At 42.1% G+C, this 23916-nt stretch overlaps 1 protein-coding gene across 5 annotated transcripts in view; it reads right to left on the bottom strand.

Moving 5' to 3' along the window:
* Positions 1-23916, bottom strand: part of ZNF521 (zinc finger protein 521) — a 304769-nt gene that overhangs the window by 280559 nt on the left and 294 nt on the right. Inside the window, exons 1-2 of one of the 5 annotated variants that reach the window (XM_043888859.1) lie at positions 23735-23916; positions 22906-22946 (exon numbers count right to left, since the gene is read on the bottom strand). The exon at positions 23735-23916 is cut by the window's right edge and continues 232 nt beyond it. The exons of 1 other annotated variant lie outside the window; for it this stretch is intronic. In XM_043888859.1, the coding sequence (XP_043744794.1) occupies positions 22906-22945 (40 nt within the window). In that variant the 5' untranslated portion in view covers position 22946; positions 23735-23916. Of the gene's footprint in view, positions 1-4214; positions 4267-4812; positions 5191-22905; positions 22947-23734 lie in introns of those variants that run through there. 3 more of the 5 variants (XM_043888857.1, XM_043888858.1, XM_043888856.1) reach the window with 3 other exon arrangements.

The following is a 23916-nucleotide window of genomic DNA, read 5'->3' as shown; positions in this document are numbered from 1 at the left end:
TGCCATGACATGAGAAGGGCTGGGGAGCACTGAGGCAGAGAAAGGGAGAGATGAATAAACCGATACCTGCAGAAGGTGGTGCTCAGTTGGAGGGGCTTTTCAGTCAGATGGGGCAGTGCAGAAAGAAAAACGTTAGCTAAAGAGGAGGAGCACTGGGCTGTTTTAAAGGATGAGTAGCGCTGAGGATGGACTTCTCTGGTAGCTCAGTTGGTAAAGAATCCATCAGCAATGCCGGCGATCTGGATTTGACCCGTGGGTTGGGAAGATCCCCTAGAGGAGGGCATGGCAACCCACTCCAGTATTCTTGCCTAGAGAATCCCCATGGACAGAGGAGCCTGGCGGGCTACAGTCCATGGGGTTGCAAAGAGTCAGACAGGACTGAGCGACTAAGCATAGCACAGCCCTGAGGACAAGTGACAGACGGCACTCCAGCAAGGGGAAACAGGGGATTCCCCTGGTGGGCCAGAGGGTAGGAGTCCCCTTGCAATGTAGGAGACACGGGTTCAGTCCCTGGTGGGGGAACTAAGACCCCACATGGCTTGGTGCAACTGAGCCCAGGCCTTAATTAGTGAGTCCATGCAACGCAATGAAACGTCCCACATGACAGCTAAGACCTGAGCAGCCAAACAAATAAATACGCTTTCTTTTTCTTTTTTTTTTCTTTAAGAGGAAACATATATAAAGGCAGAGATGCAAAACATGATGCTTTCCGAGAAGCTCAAGCTCTTCTGTGCTACTCAAATGGGGGGCTCTGGATAGAATGGAAGGAAATGGGAGCGGCGGCAGAGATGAGGCTAGAAAAGTGAGCGGCTCATGAAGGAACTACCGTGGGCTAAATAGTCAGATGTTAACCTGGTGCTATGAGAAATCACTGGAGGACTTTAAGGAAAGTGACTGATCACCTGTACATCTTAGAGAGATGCCCCACTGATAAGAAGGTTTGGAAAGAGACCAGAACTGGAAGCAAAGAAACCAGTATGGTGACTCTGACACAATGCAGGGAAGAAGCGCAGAGAGAGCAAACTAAATCAGTAGCAGAAAGGGTTAATGAGAGGCACCCCAGAAACAGGATCTGGAGGACTTCAGATGGACTGTGGGCCTAAGAAAAGGGGGAGCCGGCTCAGTGACAGCCAGGCATCAGGCATGGTGGAGCCGGTCCTAGAGATGAACTTGCTGTCTTGGCTTTAAAACAAGTGTATTAACCAAGCCTAATTAAACAGGTGTATGAACCACAGCTTTTTTCACTATCTTCATACCCAGATTTCACCTTTTATCTATAATCCCAATAAAGCCAAAGCTGGAGACAGATTGGACAGAAATACCACAATCACACCAGCTAACTTTTTAATCTAATGGGAGAGATTTGCAAAGGCCCGCTGACACTTCCTGGGACTTAAAAGGTCTTTGGTAAGATTCCTTTTACTTTGGTCTTGTTTCAAACACACATAAAGCCAAGGAAAAATAAATCCAAAATTTGACTAAAACCAAAAACAGATATTGATTCTAATAGCTCTCTTTTATTCTCTTTTAGGGCGAGAAAAAAAAGAAACATTAACTCTTAGTTTAAGTTACTATGATTCCGCATGTAGTTCATGATCCTTTCTGAAAGACAACGTGATACAATAGACCACTACTGTCAACAATATAAACCCAAGTGAATACATTAAAACATTCACATCAAAAGGCTCAGCCTTGGGACTTTCCCTGGTGGTCCACCGGTTAAGAATCCGCCCCGCAAAGCAGGGGACATGGATTTGATTCAGGGAACTAGGATCCCACATGCCGAGGAAAAGAGCAACTAGGCCCACGTGCGGCAACTTGAGTCCAGGCGCCACAGCTAGGGAGTCCGTGCCCCGAAGGGAACCATCCCGCCGGACGCAACAAAAACCTAGGGTGTTGCAACTAAGACCCGGAACAGACAAATAAATAATGAAATAAATAAATAAATAAATACAAGGCTTAGGCTTCATGTGGAAGAAAATAGAACAAGAAATCACAAGAATGATAAGTCAACCTGACAAACGTGAGATGGAAACACTTAAAATGGTTACAGAAAATCAAAATCATCTAACCTAGGAGAAAGAGAAAAAGATGACCCTGGAAAGGTTTTGTTCTGTTCTTCCCCCAGATGAAAGGTTTTCAGTGATCTCTCCCATGTCTTTGTATTGTTGCTGCTGTTTTGTTTTGTGGGGCTTCTTAGCAAACAGCTTTCTTCTCACCAGATTTGAGTCCCTTCATTCTTCCGCTTAGCCTGGTGTCTTCATGTTCAACGTCACTGGCTCACTGGGAAGGGGCTGGTAATACACCTGAGTGTAGTCCCCGCTGCTGCTGCTAAGTCGCTTCAGTCGTGTCCGACTCTGTGCGACCCCACAGACGGCAGCCCACCAGGCTCCTCCATCCCTGGGATTCTCCAGGCAAGAATACTGGAGTGGGTTGCCATTTCCTTCTCCAATGCATGCATGCAAAGTCGTTCAGTCATGTCCGACTCTGTGCAACCCCATGGACAGCAGCCCACCAGGCTCCTCTGTCCACAGGATTCCTCAGGCAAGAATGCTGGAGTGGGTTGCCATTGCCTTCTCCAGTATAGTCCCTAACTCCCTACAAAAACCAACAAACAAAACCAACTTCTACATTCCCTAAGCTCAATGTTCAACCAAGTCCATGGACCCTTTGTTCCATTTTATATGAGAAAAATATTACATAAAGTTATTGTTAATATCCAGATACACTGGTCTAATTTTCTACAGCCAAGTGATTTTTAAAATTGCTAAAAATCTACTCTGGAGGAAAAAAATTATTTAAAAACATTTATGTGTAGTTTTTAGCACGTAATGACCAGGTACCCTGCTTCTTGGGGCAACTACAACAATAAATGAAACATGTTTCTGAACCTAGGATTCAGACATCTGGATATTTGGGGAAGAGTCTACTTATTTTTTCTTTAAATGTCATCAGTAAGCCTCAGGTATAGGATTAATAGCATAGTGAGGAAGTATTACTCCACCCAGGCAGAGAAAATCTGGAAAGAAAAGCTTTATATCCCAGACATCATACTTTCTGATATTTCTCCCAACTGTTCTTAAGACTTCAGCTATTTTCTATAATGCCAATCCAATTGTAACAATATTTCTTAATTGGACACTTAAAGTTAACTATCTCAACAATTATAGAAGCACACTAGCTTAGGGAGAAAGTTTTGTTTTGAACAAGAAACATTAGTTTGCTGCAAGACATCTCTAAATTTTGAGATGATAAATTCCAATCTCATTCACAAAAATCAATTCAATATTACCACTCCTTTCTCTTTATTAGTGACTTTGCTTTCGCTTTTGTTTTAATTGAGGAAGTTCCTCTTCTTAATTGCAATGATATATTTAAAAGACAGGGAAAATCAGTTTTGTCTAAAGGTTGTGAGTTAAACACAACATTTGGGGCATTATTATCCCAGTAAATGGAATCATATCACCGAGGAACATGAAACATCTCGATTATTTTTCTTTTCCTTTTTCTCCTTCCGAAGGGCCAACTGGTTCTCAAACAAACTGGGGATCAAACTGTCATTAAAATATAGAGTGGAAAATGATTTTAAAACAATATTTTAAAAGATTTTTTCTTTCCTTTCAAGCTGGCGCACAAGTAAGTGGACAGCCCACATTTCTAAGAAATGATCCCATTCAGGAAGATAAGAAAGCAGTTTCTAAATAACTCCTTTGGTAACTTAATGGCTCAGCAACAAAGAAAGAAGGAAAGAGAAAGACCCTATAAAATAAGGTACATGTTTGTACAATGAAAGATCAGAGCAAAAAGTGAGGCTGTGATTTATGGCTTATGAGCCATTACAAAATACAAGAAAATTTATATGCAATTGGAAAAAAAGAAATTCATTTTGTTCCCCTTGAGTTGGGCTAATAAATTTAAAAATATAGGCAAACCTAAATGTCTAAGTTTCCTTCAGCCTGCTAAACAAAACAAGAAAAGCCACATAACCAAAAATAAACTATAAAAATAGATCATTATTGATTAAGTACCATTTCTGAAACACTTTCCTTAAGGAATTTGAAACAAAGGAAATAAATGAGCATCCTTTTTAAAAACTTTTTAGCTGCACTTTTTATTTCCTAGAACACAACTAGTTACATTTCCCTATGAGTTTAATTAATGTTTTTCTTTAGTTCTAATGTAATCTCTCTAAAAAGCAGATTTTAATAATGTACCTTTTCTTACAGAATGACAACCTTGCCAAATGTGCATTCCATCTGCATGGATCTGCAGACAAATAATAAAGACACCATTGTCATTAGCATAATCAATACACAATTTACAGAGCTACCCAGACAGAACTGAAAGTGAACGTGTATGCCATTATCTTAGTAACTATAAATTAATAGTCGCTTGTGGAAATACATTCCCACTTACATTGTTTCAATCCTGATTTGTCAAGAAATAAATATATATACATATATAGAGATATGTTTCAAGTGATGATTTATCATCAGACAATCCCCAAATATGCATAAAGTAAAATCAACTAAATCAATCAAACATAGGGCAGAATGGCTGATAAATACCCATAGTTTATCATTTTTTTACCATATGCTTTAATAAGCAGAATATACACACACACATATATATAATATATTAATAGATAGATTTCACTGGAAAAGGAACATGCTCTCAGATGATGAGTCAGGAGATCGCACCCTATTTTCTTAAAAGAATAATGACACTAATCACTAATCTTGTCAGTTCTACTACTTGCTGCTTGCAATTTTGAAAGTTTATGTTTAACCAACATTTTTAAAAAATACGTGCCATCTCTAAAACATCGTCTCTAAGACATCAGAACTGGCATCATTTCTTCAGGGATGGTGATGGGTCATGCCCAGTTCCCTCCACAGATGGCATCAATGTCCCACCAGCTCCCGGCATAGCGCATCCCCCACACGTGTGTCCATCTTGTCATAAAAACAAAGACAATTTGCATGAAAAAGTGGCATATTTCAAACAGGAGAACACAGACACTGCATCAGGATGGTAACCTGCCAATGGGAAATACGAATTTCTTTTTCCCCTAGCTTCTCCGCACAGTGGATTGAAAACAGCTAATGTGACACTGGGGCTTCCCTGGGCTCAGTGGTAAAGAACCCGCCTGCCAATGCAGGAGACAAGAGTTCCATCCCTGGGTCGGGAAGATCCCCTGGAGGAGGAAATGGCAACCCACTCCAGTGTTCTTGCCTAGAGAATTCCATGGACAGAGGAGCCTGGCAGGCTCTAGTCCAGGGGGTTGCAGAGTCAGACACAACATAGCAACTAAATAACAACATCCAGTAGACATTACAGGAAGCGATTCAGCCCAAAGTCAGATGCACTGTTCTAACTGCGCAGACACGGCCATCACTCACTTTCTCCCATCACTCAGCCTGGGGGAGGGCTCCACCTTCGCCTTTGAGGGACAGCATCCAGAAGAACGCCTTTGAAAGGCCACTGAACATCTGCAAGGGGGTATTTCTACTGAGATTTCACCAGCAATGGGAAAACACTCCTGGATCCCTCCCTCGAGCACCCCACGCCCACCTCCTCAAAAATATCTCCCAGATCAGCTCTCAGGCATATGATTTTTTTTTTTATCAGAAGCTAAAGCCTTGAAATGACTGAGCGACTGAACAACAAAGCCTTTAATCACACAATTAGGGATTTGTCAGGTATCCACTGCTTTCAATTCTCTCCCAGGTGTAACTGACTAATATCATATCTTTCTTTTCTTGTAGGAGTAACTTGTAGGGGGTGGGGGTGAAATAGTAGAAGGAACTGAAATCAAAATGCTTAAAGCACAAAAGAACACCAAAGGGGGACTGTGGTGGCCAATGTTAGTTGCTCAGTCATGTCCAACTCTTTGGGACCCCATGGACTGTAGCCCACCAGGCTCCTCAGTCCATGGAATTCTCCAGGCAAGAATACTGGAGTGGGTAGCAATTTCCTTCTTCAGGGGATCTTCCTGACCCAGGGATTGAACCCGCATCCCCTGTGTATACTGCACTGGAGGCAGATTCTTTACCATCTGAGCCACCAGGGAAGCCCAGAAGGAGGCTTAGAGGTTTCATAACATGCAGAATTCAAACACAGGTCATCAGGCATGGCACCCCTCAGATCAACTCACAGGGACACACTGGTGGTGCGCAGACGACACACGTCTGAGACCTTGACAGCTAACACTAGACTAAGGAAGGTGACTCTCAGCGCAGGGGGCCCCGGACTCTGGTTTGTGTTTAGCAGCTGAGAAGGATGGGGAAAGTCACTTTAGCATCCACAGTCTAGAAAGTGTACAGCCATGAGAGGCCATTCCTAGAATCAGAAGTCAAGAGACTGACACTCTTTCCTGTTCTGTCACAAAGCCCTGGTGTCACTGGGACGAGGCACAGAGGCTCCTCCGGTCTTGGAGACGTCGGGGAAAATCCAGCATCCTAGCCCGCCTTGGACTACTGCATCTTCCAGGCTCTCACCTCTTCTCTAACAAGACCTCCAGCCCCAGACAGCGCCGACCTGTCAGGAAACAGAACAGCCACCCCAGCCCTTTCAAAAGTGTCTTCTAGAATATCTATTTTAAATTATCTTGAAGTGGAATTTCTTTCATCACTTACTATCATTTAAGGATATTCCACTCATTAAAAGTGGTCGCACAATCCTCTTGACTCTCTCCACCCCGATTTTCAATTACTATTTCTTTCACTTCATTTAGCACTAAGGTTGAAGGAAAAAAAGTATAAATGGATATTTGAAAGTCGTCTGATCAGATGTATTAAGGTTTCTGGCTCTGTCTGTACAGAAAGACAACTTTATGACAGTTATCATTCAGTTAAAATAAAAAGACATGGTCGTGTCTACCCAGAGTATCAGACAAATGAGTGCTGAGGTCAACCAGCGGGCAAAGCACAGGCTGGGTTTCTAAGCCCAAAGGGACAGTTGAAGCCCAGCAATCTGGGAGTGGGAACTGGGTGATTTCATGAACTAGGCACAGAGAGGATTGGCGACTCAGTGAGCAAGGGAAGGCAAGGGGAAATAAAAAAGAAAGCAAACTGAACCATTAGGACTTACTGCAGCAAAGAATGGAGAAGAAATGAAGAGGAAAGAAAACTCAGACAATCGGCTCCCAAATAAGGTTTCACATAAAATTAAAACAGCAGCTAGACACAGTCAGACACAGACTGGTAGGTAACATCCAGACAGCAGACACATTCCGTCTTCACATCCTCTACTCACTCCGCTCCTAGACAACACAGCTGAAGCCCAGAAGAAGATGCTTCTAGATCAATTTACTGATGGCTACGGTGATACAGAAAATCATCCCCTTGTTCAACTAATTCCTTTGCAAACCCAAGCCCAGATTTACCTTTTTAATTTAAGGATTATTAATAAATCTACTATGATTAAACCTTCATAATGATATGTGAATTATTTGTCTCTAGCTCCTCTCCCAAGAACAATTAGCCTACCTTTGCAAATGAGCATTTAGCATCGGCCCTTTCGCAAAGAACCACAAAGACAAAGGCCTGGCGTACCGAGAAGATGGCAGAGGCTCTAAAATTAATTAGCTCCACTTTATGTTTCCATTATCTTTTAATTGGAATTTCTGCAGGAATTTTTCCTTCAGAATTCTCTCTACACTGGCAGGGAAAAGTGGAGCTTGGAATCGAGAGCTGCTTTGGCCAACGGGAAAGGATGGGTCATGCAGGACGGAATCCGGCAAAGACATCCGCAAGGGAGCCACACAAGTCAGAGCTCTGAAAACTGTGTCCAGCCAGACAGGTGCCCGGAAATCCCCAGAAAAGACATGTACCCAGAGGATGAAGGGTTTCCCCCCAAAGCGAGAAGACCTTTGAGGATGAGAGAAAGAAAGGTGGACTAGGGACTTCTTATCTGACAGAGACTATTCTAAGAGCTTATACGGATGAACTGAATTCTCACAACCACCCTATGAATTAGGGTAATACCCTCACTTGGGGCTTCCCAGGCAGCTCAGTGGTAAAGAATCTGCCTGCAGTACAGGAGACGTGGGTTTGATCCCTGGGTCGGGAAGATCCCCTGGAGGAGAGCTTGACAACCCACTCAGGGATTCTTGCCTTGAAAATCCCACGGACAGAGGAAGCTGGCAGAACCATGAAGTTGCAAAGAGACAAACGCGTTTAAAGCCACTGAGCATGCGCATACAATCCCTCACTTACAGACGCAGAAACTGTAGTTCCTTGTTATTTCATAATTTGCACAGGGTAAACAAGATTGCAATTTCAACTCAGGAAGTCTGACTTAACACTCGTGCTTTTAACCACCATACTTTATTGACCCATTATTAAATGTTTGCTAAGCATCTATTTTATTTCCAAAAATATGCTCACTCAGGTGCTGGATCCAGAAGGGTGAAGAGGGGCAGACAGGCTCTGAAGCCAATGTAATGAGAAGATGAAACTAAATAAATGATCAGGAAAAAGAAAAATCCTTTCCATGTCACACACAATCTCTATGAGTTACAAGGAAAAGCCTGACAAAATTGAAAATTAAAATATTTAAATTTCTCTATGGCAAAAGAAAAAAAATACCCACCCACAAAGTCAAAAGGCAAACTAGGGGAATTATTTGCAGCATGTATATCAGAAAAAAGGACTAATATTCTTATTAATATGAGCTGCTTTTTCAAACAAAAAGATAAAAGGGCAAAGGAAATAAAAAGGCAATTCACAGAAAAATAAATACAAATGGTATATAAACATATGAAAAAAATGCTTATAATTATAGAAATGTTAATTAAAATGTCAGTGAAATACCAGTTTGTTTATTTCACAAGCCACATCAGTAAAGATAAAGTATTTAAACATAGGCACTCTCTAATCCTGCTGCTAACAGCAGTGTGAACTGGCGTTACCTCTGTGGAGGGCACATTTGCAGTATCTATCAAAATGTTAAATGTGTGTTCTCTCTATCCAGCAATTCCATTTTAAGGAATTTACACCATGTACATAATCACACGTTAGCAAGGATGGGTGTATGCTCATTAAAGCAACATTTGTAAATAGTAAACAAATAAATTCAGTTCAGTCACTCAGTTGTATCTGACTTTTTGCAACCCCATGGACTGCAGCACACCAGGCTTCCTGTCCATCACCAACTCCTGGAGCTTACTCAAACTCATGTCCATTGAGTCAGTGATGCCATCCAACCAATTTATCCTGTGTCGTCCCCTTCTCCTCCCGCCTTCAATCTTTAAATGACAAAACACCATTCAATGGATAGAGTTGTTAGAACACAGGTGCTAAGTGTTCATATGGAGGAATTTTTAGGAAGTACACTTACGGAGGACAACAGAGTACCCCCTTTGACTTGGGAATAAAAGGTATCCAAGGTACCCATATAAAGGCACTGCCATCTAAGAACGGTTCACTTCCCTGCCAAAGGTCACTATCATTAAAATCCTCCTCCTCTCTAAGTAACAGTGGGACAGACATTTCAAGAAGTCTTAGTGAGTTGCATTAAGGGGCAACACATCACCAGTATCTCTGGCTTTTCAAAAGTTCACTTTCTGCCACTTGGATTTCACGAAAGAGCTACATAGGTACCTGCTTTCTCCAATGGAAAGAAATCCAAAGAGGATTTTTGATTTCAGAAAAGGTGCAATGCAACAATAGCATCCGGCACATTTGTCTTGCAGCGAGTCCAGCTGTTATAAAGGCAGAGCGCACTCCCAGAGCAAGAGAGGCAGCAGCACACTCCATTCCCAGGAACTACACTGGGCATCTCTGCATCAGGCCGCCAGAGCTTTGAACTGTGTCTGTGAGCATCTGTGCTTTATCTCGATTTATTTTGTGCATCTGTTAGCAAGATGTGTCCTAAGGTAATTGCTTCTTCGCTATACACCAGTCCCTATACAAAAAGTTTCATAGGAATGCTCTATTTCCAGACAGCTTTGGGGTGGGGGACTCTATTAGCCTGTCCAGGGTATAGAGGCCTCTCACTATGACCTGGCTTGGAGAATTATGTGGATGGCGATAAGGGTTGGATATCCGCAGATTCAAACATCCTCTCGCAGACTGTCTATTGGGACTTCATGAATAATACCATCGTGAATAGAGACTACAGAACTGTCAAAAAAATGTGAGCTGAAAGTGGAAAAAAAAAAAACTGTTGGTAGGTAGATTACTGGTTTTTATCATCTTTCTATAGTTTTTCTGTGTAATTTTTCAATCACAGAATATACTCATGAATTGTTGATGCATTGTCATATTCTAATATTTACCAAGTTCCTTGATGTGGAAATTGTGCTAAGAATTTGCAAAGATCATAAGCAGAAATATATTACATGATTCGTATATATCGAGGTGAAATGGAGAAAAGAATTTTAAATTGTCTAATGACGCCAAATGAAAGAGTTTATCCCATAAAGAAGGCTGAGCATTGAAGAATTGATGCTTTTGAATTGTGGTGCTGGAGAAGACTCTTGAGAATCCTTTGGACAGCAAGAAGATCAAACCATTCATTCCTAAAGGAAATCAACCCTGAATATTCACTGGAAGGACTGATGCCAAAGCTGAAGCTCTAATACTTTAGCCACCTGATGTGAAGAGCTGATTCATTGGAAAAGACACTGATGCTGGGAAAGACTGAAGGCAAAAGGAGAAGGGGGCGGCAGAGGATGAAATGGTTGTATGGCATCACCGACTCAATGGACATGAGTCTGAGGAAACTCCAGGAAAAAGTGAAGGACAGGGAACCTGGCGTGTTGCAGTCCATGAGGTCACAAAGAGTCAAACATAACTTGGCAGCTGAACAACAACATCCCATATTTAGACAGCATTATAAGAATTATAAGAAATCCAGATATTTGGAAGAATAAATAGATCTAAGTGATGAAAAACTCAATGAATAGAGTTAGGGTAGTTTACATAGAGTGGAAAAACCAGCTCATGTACAAAGGATGACCAGAACTTGTATACAAGCTAGTCATGTGCAAATAATATAACAGATACCATTTGTATGAATTGCAAGTATACTGTTGCAAAACTAAGTATAGTTGGAGTTACACGACCTTAAGAGGGACACATGGGCTCCGAAAGTAAAGAATCTGCCTGTAATGAAGGTGACCTGGTTTCGATCCCTGGGTTGGAAAGATCCTCTGGAGAAGGGAATGGCTACCCTCTAGTATTCTTGCCTGGAGAATTCCATGGACACAGAGGAGCCTGGTGGGCTACAGTTCATAGGGTCGCAAAGTTATTCAATCAGACACAGTTAAGTAATTAAATTCTATTCTATTCTAAGAGGGACACAGAGTCATCTAAACACGTCTTCATAGACTATTAGCTCTGTGAAAACCATGAACAACTGGGTCTGACTTGTTCCTCCTGACTGTATCCTTAGCACCTGAGACATAACTGGTGCTCAATAAGAATTTCCGTAGAATTATGAGCATGCTCAATAGTTTGCATTTAAAAACACATTAAACCTCAGATTTGGTTTGAAAGTGCTTCCTTCAGGATCCATTCCTGACCTCACTCATATCTTTCTGAGATGTTTGTGTAACACCCGGGGCTTTCCCTTCACCTAATTATAAATTACTAGTATCTGTTGAATCGTGCATTTAATGTGTTTCCATTGCTTGACTGTGACTTCACAAGAACACAGACCTCGTCTGTCTCCTTCACAGCATCCCCAACTCCTAGCACTCTAGGACTGGAAAATGATGAATGTGCAGTAAGTATTTGTTGATTAAACACATGAGCGCATGAACGCCTTTGTAAGTTTGTTTGCTTACTATCTAGTTTTAGGATATGGGGATTCAAAGAGAATAAAACACTGAACGCTGCTCTCAAAGGGCTTATCAACAAACCAGAAAACCAAGTTAGTGTCATAGTTTCTACAGTATATGAGCTATGGAAGAGATAATACAGAGAAGAGGCCTTTTAACTCCAGTGGGTCAGAAAAAGCCCCACAGAAGATGTGAGATGAATCTTAAGAAATGAAAACAATATGCAAACCCTTATAATGGTACAAAACGAACCTGGGAATCCGCAATCTAAGCCTAGAGGAATGAAGCTAGGAAAATCATTAAAGGTTTGGGAAATGTTGCTTTATGAAAATGGTACTAGTATTTGGGCAAGGGGATGGACATGAATTGAAGATGAGGAGCCAGTGCAAGTCAAACTAAATTAAAATGCTATCTTTAAAGCAACACACTTTGACCTTGTACAGCCCAGGTTCACAGCTATTCCCACTCCAAAAATCCATGTGAGATCCAGGCAAATATAGAGTTGGTCACCCACTCACATGTACACACAAATTCTAGACCAAAGAAGCTGCTGCCGTTAGGGCTGCTCCAAGTGAGATATGACAAACCCCTAGTGGGGTGGATTGGTCACTGGCCCAAGCTTCTTCTCTAGAACCTGCAAACTGCTCTATGGAAATTGCAGAATTTGAACCGAGTTTGAACCGAGGCAGCTTCCTTATAAAGGCCCTGAGAATGGTTTCGTGTGTAACACGTGTGTCTTTCTATGTTAGTTCCTTAAATAGAGAGTCTGGACAAGAAATCACAATGAGAAGTTAAGACCATCTAACCTCTGCTGTTTGATTTTTTTTCCATCAGCTACAACTCAATCAAGTTCACAATTTTAAAAGCATGCCTGCCCCATTAATATGAATTATTGATCAACTTGCAAGAATTACAATTTCTTAATATGAGAATTCTATGATGTTAGAGAGAGAAAGGAACTCAGAAGTCATCAACACATTTCCTTGGTTAAAGAAATAATAAATGATTTTGGTTCCATGGACATTTACTGAGCACTTAGTACAAGTCCGGCACCTGACTGACCTCCTCCTGGTCTGAGGGACCCAGAGGCAAAGACAGAGCTGGGAAGCCATCCCAGGGTGGGCCAGCCCATTGCACTCATATTGGATTTCAAAATATGCAAATCAGCAAATATAAAAAACATTTAACAGCAGCTATAAAATGGTGTTATTATCTTGTAATGGTTTTATTTTGAAGATTAAAAATTTGGTATAATGATGCAATACTTACATAAATGACCTATGTGATTTTGGAGGAGGCAAAAGGGATTTCCTATGAATCGTCTTTTTCTCCGGTCAGTTACACTCCCCCATCACCACTGATTGTGCACTCACATCTATGAACATGAAGACCATCAAGATATCCACTATCATTATCCCTAAATTGTCCTATGCTTAAGATCTATGACTCTGTAAAAGTTTATTTCAAGGCATTCACCTATTTCCTTGGGGAAAAATAATTAAACCTGCATTGTGGTCATTTCAATACCAACTTGTTTCATTCTTTAGTGTTCTATTCCTGAATATTTAATGGAATGAATTCCTCTTGACTTATTTCACCTCAATTTTGTAGAGGAGGGACTCCTAACTGAGGCTTTGTTTCACTGTTTTTTGAATAATACACACATTCTCCAAGAGCCTTCAGTTACTTCAAGAATGCCATAAATTCTCTAAAAATTTTACAAAATTGCCTTTAGTATCTCACCATTAACTTTTAGAAACATTATCTAGATTATTATTAGAAACATTGTTATTAGAAACAATTACCTAGATCTTTTAGGAGGGCTAAAAGATTTTGAAAAATCCAAAAAGAGTTGGAAACAAATATTCTATATATTATGTCTAGTGGTTTCAATTCAAGTGAGTATATCTAACTCTTAATCATAAGAGAAAACAAAGCTCACTTTTCTCAAAAAGTATAACTCACCAAACTTTTAGTGCCAAAAATGTTTTTGAAGATCATTTAATCTAACTTTTTAAACTGACCCAACTTGCTAAAGAGTGAATACCATACATGCTAAAGAGTATATACCAGACACACATATCTCCCACCACCCGCATGGTTGCCTTCTCCTAAATTAAAAAGCAATGGAAAGTATTTAAAACCTCATCCAATTTTCTAGACTATAACGCTTCATAAAAGCCAAGCTTATGTCTAGTTCACAACTGAATATTTGGAACTAGCACTGTGCACAGACAAATAAGCACTAGGAAAAAAACAAAAAAGAACTTGTTGAATCATTAAATGATCCCCTTTGGTCTGCGGAGAAGAAATCTGAACCTAGAGAACAGAGGGTAAGTGACTTGCCAAAAAGTGCAGACAGCAAATACGAGCTCACCCTCTGTACCCTTTCCACAGCACAGCCATCTCCTTACAAGTACACTGATATCCAAGGCACAGTACTTATGACCATAACTAATTGTTTCTGCTTTTATTCTCAATTCTTTCCAGGAATTAATATGCATTCCCTTGAGTCCTGCCTAATGTCCGCAAAAAAGTGCATCTAACTTTTCCTTTTGCACCCTGACAGCCCCAAACCAGCCTCCACGTGGCAATTTCAGACTCCGTACATCAGTTAATGAACAAAACATTCACTCAAACTCACGATGGCATCACCTTCCCAACCAATAGTTCTCTCTCAGCTTCACTGATACTTGATAGGTAGAGTAATGTTTTTGAATACTTCATTGCCTTTTTTTAATGTATAAAAAATAAGAAAAGACTACATTGTGAATACTACTGAGAGAAAGGGTATGCCTAATAAACTTCTAACAATTGAGACCCACTAAATCAATAGAAGTGCTGAAAGCAATTACTATTTAGTCATATTCACACAGGCTTCCCAGGTGGCGCAGCGGCAAAGAATCTGCCTGCCAATCTCAGAGACACGGGAGACTCAGGTTTGACCCCTGGGTTGAGAAGATCCCTTGGAGTGCAACCCACTTCAGTATGCTTGCTGGAAAATTCCATGGACAGAGGAGTCTGGCGAGTATAGTCCATGGGGTTGCAAAGAATCAGACACAACTGAGTGTGCACACACACACACACGCTCACACATGTACTAGACCTGATCTGGTTCTATCGTGAAAGAATAGTATTAAGGAACATGTCGGAAATGCTAGAATTTGTTTCTAAAAGTCAATATATTATTTAAAAAGTTGTAATTTTTTAGAGTCCTGGTCACAGCACCCCCTATAGTACTGCAATTTATCATCCAACTTATGGACCCTTCAGCTCTTCATGGGTTTTCACAATTGTACTCTATATGAATATACGGGGCTGTCTGTACTTGAGAATGAGAACACTTATCGCCTTCATTCTAGTCAGGTAAATAACCTTCCATCATAATGCACTGATGGGACAAGAAATTTGGGGAAAAGCCAATCTTGAGAAAGAGAGGAGAAATAACTTCAGTGAAATAATGAATTTCAATGGTACATGGATTTTAATTCCTAAAAAGAAACTCTATTCTTTACAATGAAGCCAATTTTTATTAGGCCAAATCCAATTCAATCCATTTATTTTTCTTAAAAAGTGATTAACACATATGAATTTGCTGACCAAACTGTATTTTAAATAGAACATCAGAGTATATTTGTGTGTGTATATTTCCTATTGAGTTGTGATAACTGAAACCTTCTGATTTCACATATATAAAAACGTTGTTGAAAGTGAAATACCAAAACATAACTCCTGAAAAATTAGGAAAATGAATATTCTGAATGTCCATCACTGGACCATATTCAGTGAGAGACAGCTATGCTTTTGCATGAAGAGTATATGTTTTCCAAACCAAATCACCTTTGTTTGAAAGCAAGACTTTAAATGCTCAACACGTGTTCAACACATCATACAATTGACAAATTTACATATATATTTTTCTTTTCAGAATTTTTCAAAGCATTTACTATCCCATAAAATTAAAATATATGGTGTCCAACAATAATAATTTTTAAAGGTATGCATTTATCCTTTGTTTCTTTCAGTCTTCCAAGAAAGCGGAATTTCTAGACAGTCATATTTGAGTCTGGATTTTTTTTTGAGCAATTTATAAACCTCTGCAATCAGGCATTGAGAGTAGAAATGCCAACTGTAGTGTGTGCTGCCATTACAACGATACCCCCAAGATCAGCTCAGCGCCTGTAGCTGTGGCAGGGTCCCCAGACAGCCGGATGACTGCTGCTTGATCATTATCCCCACTAAAACTGAAGCTACTGAAGTTTTAAAGAATTCGTATCTTACTGAATTTCTTTCATCTCTAATAATTACTAAACTGGCATAATTACTTATACTAGAGGTGGAGTGTGATGCATGCTAAAAGCCCAAGCTGCCTAAAATTAAAGTTAAAAAAAAAAAAAGCCACGACTCTACTTAGTTTTCAAAGATTTATCTTGTGTCAGGCTTTTATGCCAAGAGTTGCATAATTATTTAAACCATTTAAAAGCTTTCCTTACACTATTTGATTAATACTATAACAGAGCTATTTAAATTTACTAATGTTAACTTTAATGTTTAAGTTTTAATTGCTTTGTAATAACATTGTTGCAGAGTGTATTTTAAATCAGACAAGTACACTTTCATTATAGCAAACAAGGTATATGCAATCCCAGCTAGTGTACCATGTAATCCCCAAACAAAAAACAGGAACGTATTTCAGATTTAATTGAAACTGGATTAGAAACTTGCGTGCATTCCCCCCTCCCCACCCCCTCATAGAACTAACTTTAACCTTTGACAGCACAACGGGAGTCAATGGAGAAAAAAATTAAATACATCTGGGAATATACTTAGCCAGAATATCAGCCTTTGTATCAAAATCTCATTCAAGAGCATTCTACAACATATTACTTAATGACAACATTTACATTTTAAACAATCCATAAGGCTTCTAAAATATGTTTCAAGTGTTGCAAGTCTCAAAATCATTTTCTCTAAAAAATAACTAAAAGTTCAACATGTTATCCATTAAATCTGGCCATAAGGAATGTATTCTATGGCAAGAGAATTAGTGACATTAAACCAGCAATGTGAATTCTGTCAGATGAATGAATAAAGCACAGTAATAGGAAAACCAGATATTTCATAAAATTCTTAATTGATCTTGGTAGAATTGCTTTTTTCTACTATCAAATCCTCTTTCTCCTGATTGTCTGCTTTTACATCAAAATGAAAACTCAAGCAAGTATTTTGATGTTTTGATGTGTGTCAACAAGTATTTCACTAGAATTTACCTGATAAGCCAATTCTCAAAAACAGATTTCCTCTAAAAATAAAAGGGAGCAAAAATGTTCCTATAAAATGAAAAGAAATACCCTACAAATATGCTATAAGACTTGCAATGACCCAAACAAGCAAGCAGAAAGAACTAAGTATCATTACTGGAAGCAAAAAGTTGAAAAATTCTGTCATCGCTATTAGGCATCACTGCTGTCAATAACTACAATGGATTTTAAGGGATATGGAAATACTCTGGCAAAACAAAAAAGAATAATTCTTAACAGCTTGCTTTATAAAAAGCTGCTAATCTCGAATCCCTTTGTAATTTCACTTTTACATGTATGCTTTTATGTTCCATATCCTATGTTTTGCCCTTTTCGAACTGGATGAATAAAAGCCAACAATCCACTCACGCATCAAACAGATGTTTTTGTTTTTAAGGCCAAGCGGAATCTTATGAATTTTTGTCCCCTCCCTTTAAGAAGATGCTGCCAGAACTGCTGAAATTTTGAAACTAGCATTTTGGAAAACACTCATTGGACCATCAGTTCTGCAAGTTTGACTAGCACTCATGGGATGCGTGCCAACAGTAATTGCTGTTTTTGTTTATGTCGGATTGTCTACTGATTGGACTATAATCAATTTAACGACTTCAACATCTAGTCAGTATAATTTAGAGGTGGAAGAGGGAAGGAACCGTGCCTGCTTGATAGATGCAGAAAAGTCCAACTGCAACTGTTGGAAAAGGGTACAAGCACTCAGCTTCTGAAGAGTTTCCAATAACCAGGCTTTTTAGCATCCATATTCAAAAGTAAACGCACATGTGGCTATGTGCTGCAGAATTAGTAATTTGCCCTCACAGTTATGAAAAAGAACATACATATATATGTATATAAAATCTTTCCTAAATATTAAAAAAAACTTACCTTAGGTTAAATCTAGTTATTAAAAAAGGGAGTCATGCTTCATTTGTTTAAAAATAGTTCTGAGCAAAAATCTATATTGCAGGCTTTAATTAAAAGTCTTTTTTTTCTTACTATGGCGTCATTTCCAAAACCAAAACTGAATCTCTAGTGATAAAGATTTTTTTAGAAAATAGAACAGACAATGTATAAGAGAATCACATTCTTTTGTTTTTTCAGTTATACTTCACCTGTCTACCTGTAAGAACATGTATTTTTGACTTTGAAAAAAAATGTGTTTAAATAAGGACTGGAGAGTTTAATGTTTCTATTAAATTTAGGAGCTAGTACAAGCTCCCTGCAGTGGCTCTTTTAACACCTACAATTTTGAGAGCTTTTCCACCAGAGAATACAGCCTAATAGATAGGTTTTCTGACTTCCAAAAGGTTATGGATTTAAAACCCATCGCCTTTTCTTTCAAATTCTATAGTTTACATTTCTTCTTTAAATTGCGAGCTGAATTTTTGCCACCTCATTAGATTTCTAAATAAATTACTTCTCCTTGTAAGAAAAAAAGAGCCACTTTATAAGTACAAAAGAAGGTAAATGGGAAAAAGGAAAAAGGTCAATTCTAAGTGTGATAACTTCGAAATGTGCCAAGTTACAAAGGGTTAGCTACTGTGAGAGCCAAGTTAAACAAGGCATTTTGGGGCTGTCTTTCTGCCTGGTTCCCACCATTTCTCTCTAGAGACCCCTGGTATGGGTTTCTGAACACCTGAGGGTCCAGATATCCTAATTGTGTTTTGTGTTTAACTTGGCCATTTAAATGTCTAAGTGCTCCCCTCTCTCCTGTCCGGCTTCATAACTTGGCTCTTACTGAATATCTCACACCTTGATGAAGTAGACCACTTTTTTCTTCTCACGAGTGCTTTTTTGGGGTAAATTTCCAAAAAACAAAATGTTTTTAGCAGGTAAAAGGCTCGAAAAACTTCCATCAGAGAAGCACCACAAGAAACAGAATAAAGAGTCATCAAGGAAAAATAGAAATAGGTCACAACTGACCAATTTGATGCCACTGATTTGCTATCTCAGAAAACAAGCTGACAGCAGAATTATTTTCAGGCAGGTAATCTACTCCCATCTCATCTCTCTCAGGAATGGAGATAAATATCCAACTAATACAAATGGGGTAGAGGGTGACTCATTTCATTGCCTGACCATCCATGCCTCTACATACTGGCTTTGAGACTCTGTGTCATTAGAAAGGGTTATTCTGAAGATTCGTAGCATAAGGACAGAATAAGTTTCTTGACTTTGTGTGTGGACTGAGAGAATTGTGATGCCAGGGCTTTAAGAGGCAGAAGGGACGAAAGAGTTCCATGTTTCAAAATACAGTTTGCAGTTTTCACAAATAGAAAAATGAATCTTTTTGGTGTACAACAGCTTTAATGCACTTTGGAGGAGGTAAGGAGACCCAGCAGGGTACGCTCCACTGCAACCAGAAACCTGGTACCCTCTCCCAGGAGGTGGGTCATTAGGACAATGACACAAAAGTTTGCTGCAAATAAAAAAACCATGTATAAAGGAAACATAATCATTCTTTCAAAATACTAAATTTCTGAGAATATACAAAATGAATTCAACTATTTATAGAATTTTTGGTAGTATTAATAGTATTTGGTAGAATTATTTTTAAGCATTTGGTTGAAAACAAAAACTTTCAACTTGACTGTCATTTTTTTTTTTTTAATGTTGGTACCTGCCTTATGTAAACTACTCCCCTGAGATAGTGGTTTCAAATTGTGATATCAGAAGTGACAGACATATCAGGAATATCTTTTAAACCTTGTTTGTTAAAGAAATAGTATGGATGGAGACAAGTTGAAGACTGAATGCAGAAGTTCATGTTTTATTTAGAAGGGCACATTGCATTTTCATGGTTTCCACTGTCTCCTTCAAATTGGTACAATCTGCAAGGTTTTGAAACACTGTCACTCGGCTAACAAAATCACCATTTTTATCTCTTAGTTGCAAAACTACTAATCAGTTCTTCATAAAAGAAACTTAAAATCAAAGCTGTCTTTCTATGCCTGCTGACAGTAAAGTGTAGCTCATTGCTTATTATTATGCCAGAATATTTGTCATAATAATACCTCCTTGGCTTTTCTATGATCCAAGTGTGACCTTCCCGACAATCTAACGGACAGAACACTCCTCAAATACATTTTGAAAACATGGAGACCCTTCCTGGAAGACACAGGGAAAGGAAAATAGTGAAGAAAAGGCCAGGTATTTAACAGGAGCCACTAGGCAGCCATTCCAGTGCTCCAAACTCGATAGTAATATCACAATGGCTCATCTGGCATTGCTCATCTCAATGTGTGTTTTTCCAGGTAAATGCATACCCTGAAGAAAAACAAACCCACTCTTCAGTGAGGACTGTACTATTTTTATGCCTGTCTTCAGCTTCTCACCCCAAAGCTCAGCCAGCCCACCTGAGGCCATTCCCTCTTCTGGGAGCCTCCCAAGCAGCTGACAGAGGAGAACACCACTGCGTTCCGTGCCCACACAGAAAATGGAAGCTAAATCTTTGTTTTTAATGTAAATATTTTATTTAGAACTTGGCAGTTGAAACACAGATGCTGCTTCTTCATGGAGAAGATACTGGGAATATTTTTGCGATATGACATTTCAACAAAAGAATCAAATGCCCCCTAACTCATTTTCCCTTACCATTTTTCTTTCCTTTTGCTTATTAACTTAAGGACTGCACAGGTCTCGGTCCCAGTTATTTTGCAATTCGACTTGTCAAAGACTGCCTTGCGAATACCGCCAACTGACAGCTTCACTGACCGCCCATAAAATCCTCCGTGCAGGAGAATAAATCTTCTTTAGGAAGCCCGGGGAACACATGCACCACAATCAACAGAACTTTCACCCGGAATCCACTCCAAAGGCAGGCGAGCCGACTGCCCAGAAACTGCAGATGAGCAAAACTACCGATCGTGCAAACTTCAATAAACTTTAAAAAACATAATAAAAAATAAAAAGCCTCCCCTCCCCATCGCTGAGGTTTCTGAAGCCTCCAGCAGCCCTTAAACCCAGGCTGACATCAAACTCTCCTCTCAAACTCGGAAAGTTCTTTCCAAGTGACGAGGAAGAGGTTCGTCCCCGGTACTTGGCTCAGAGTGACTCCGAAGGAAGCTGAGCGTCTCCCAGCAAGTTCCCCCAACGCGAGCGTCGTCCGCCGTTACCCTGACACCCGCGCACGCCCCGGGCGTTTGTTTTTTCACCCTCCATGCCTGCATCTTTCAGGCCCTGGGTCCAGGTTTTCCCAGAAAATGTGTGGCCCACGTGAGTGGAAATGACCACAAAAACTGTGTGAAGACAAACGTCAGGGATTCATCTCGTTTTCAAACTCAAACTTCTCTGCTTCAAGAAAAAAAAGAGAGAGAAAGCCTTCCGATCTGCGAGGCCCTCCCCCACCCCGGCCCTTCCCCGGAGAAGAAAGGGCTTTGTGTGTGCGGTGAGGGCTCCGTTCGTCGAGTTCATAAATACACACCGGCGGGGGCCGGGGGCGCGTGGGGCGCGCGTCTCTGCCCACCCCTCCGCCACCAGCGGCCGAGTCGGGGAGCCCCAGGCGGCAGAAACAAGGCTGACTTGGGCGCCGGGGGCCCGGGCCGCCGAGGAGGAAGAAGATGCTGCGCCGCCGCCGGGGACCCGAGGGCGGGGCCGGGCCGCGCGGACCTCGGCGGGACCCCTCGGGCCCCGGCGGGCGCACAAGCCGCCCTTTGTCCTCCGCCTCTGGGGTCGCGGGGCCCTCAGTCGCCGACAGCCGTCGCCTCCCCCCCGTGCGCTCGGACCGTTTCCACGCCCGGCCTGCCCGCACCTCCTCCGGTCCTCACGCTCCGCCGCGCGCCCTCCCCACCCTCCGGCCTCGGAGCGCCCCATCTCCCGGTTTCCAGCGGCCGGCCGCCCCCGGTTTCCCGGGGAGGAGGCTCGGGAAGGTAGAGAAGGAGGGGGAGGGGGCCGCCACGTGACTCTCCTCGCCACATTCCAGCACAGCCACCAGATCGATAACTTCTTGTCCCCCGCCCCCAACCACGCCGCTGCAGCCACCGGGTGCGCCCCCCCACCCACCCACACCCGCCCCCTCCACGCGCAACCCGCAAACTTCCCTCTCTACCGGGGACCACGGAGTGCTGGACCCCATCACGCCGAGCAAAAGACCGAAGGGGTCAGCCGGACGAGCAGGGGCCAGGGGGTGGTCAACTTTCTCTGAACGGCCGACAAGGGTGCTCTGGGGCTGGAGCGGGGGCCGGGCCCCGCGCGCCCGCGGGCCGGCTCCCCGCGATTGTTTACACGGGCTGCGCGCCTAGGCGAACCCGAGCGGGACGCGGGCGGGGAGGTGGCGGCGGCTGTGTCCTGGCCCTGGCGCGGCCGGGACCCCGGGCCACGTTTGTAGTGAGCAGAAGCTGCTCACCCCCTCTCCGGGAAGACTTTTTTTTTTTCTCTTCTTCCAAAGAAAGGAAAAAAGAAGCACCGCACGGTTTTGCATATTTATTCTTCGCGAAAACACACAACAGAAACTTTTTTCCTGCAGCCCAGATGTAGACTCAGACAGAGGATCTTTTTTTTTCCCTCCCTCTCCGGATGATCTTTTTCTTTCTCTCCTTTTTTTTTTTTTTGGTTATCTTTTTCTTGCCCACTTTGTACCGCCACCCCGTTTGGGGATCCTCCTCCCGTCTTCCCGTCTCCCCCCATCCCACAACCCCGATCCATCACCCTCACTCCACCTGGGGGCTAAACAGGGGAGGGGAGCGCGCGCGTCCCCGCACTCACTCACACTCACGCGCGCACACGCCTCGCGGCCACGCAGTCCTAGCTCCGCTACCCACAGTGACACCCGCGGCTGGGGGAGGAAAGCGGGGCGGGGAGGGGTGGGGGGGTCCTCCTTACCTTTGAGGGATCTCGGTTTCGCTTGCTTGCGGCGAGACATCCTAAAAGCAAACAGCTGAAGTTGTTTCAATTCAGCCCTGTAAGAAACTACACTTCCTCGTGGCCGCGCGCCCCTCGCGCCGCGGCGCCTCGCGCCCTCGGCTCGGCCTCCCTCGCGCCCTCGCTCCGCGCTCCGCTCCTCGCTCCGGTCCTGCTCGCGCTCGCGCGCGGGGCTCGCGGCTGCCCGGGCTCCGCGCTCTGCACGGCGGCGGCGACGGCTGCACCAAACTTTCCCAGCCTTCGACCCCCACCCCCAACCTCAAAAAAAAAAAAGCGGGGGGGGAGAAAGAAAGAAAAAAGAAAAAAAAACAGCTAAAAAAAAAATACTTTGCAGGACAACGTTTGAAGAGCCGTCAGATAAACTAAAGAGAAAAAAATCCGTTACTATTTCCACCTCAATCAAAATTCACATACTTCATTCCAAGAGGAAAAAAAAAACTAATAAAAAGAAAAGCATTTTTTGTTTTTTAAATCGCTCTTCCTTCTCGGCAAAATCCTCCCCTCCCCCCGGAGAAAAACAAACAAACAAATAACACCGGTTTGTTTACAAAGCGAGTCGTGCTCTTTTGTAGTTTGGGGGGCTCGGGGGGTGGGGAGGGGGGGGATCAAGGCTGCCCGGCGGTGAAAAGGTCTTGAAAAGAAAAATCTCCCACCGTCCAAAGCAGATGCCAATGGGCAACGAAAAGCAGCAAAGGGAAAAAAAAAAAAATACTTTTTTTCTCCCTACCCCCCCCCTTTTTTTTACCCACACTAAAGTAATTTTTTTTAAAAAAATAAAAGATCAAAACACCTCCGCCCCGAGCCGGTGGCCCTCAGGTGGTGTGCGGGTCTGCTTGTGTGCGGAGGGGTGTGTGCGGGGCCCGCGGCTCGGGGCGCCCCTCTCTGGGCGGGGGCGCGGGCTCCGGGCGCTGGACCGGGGGCTCTAAAGTCTACGGCTGCCTCGGCAGCGGCGGCGGCGAGAGCAGCGGCGGC

This window comes from Cervus elaphus, chromosome 27 (assembly GCF_910594005.1).
Source record: "Cervus elaphus chromosome 27, mCerEla1.1, whole genome shotgun sequence".
In the NCBI taxonomy this organism is placed as follows: Eukaryota; Metazoa; Chordata; class Mammalia; order Artiodactyla; family Cervidae; genus Cervus; species Cervus elaphus.
The sequence above is the reverse complement of the archived record's forward strand: the minus strand, read 5'-3'. Positions and strand labels throughout refer to the sequence as shown.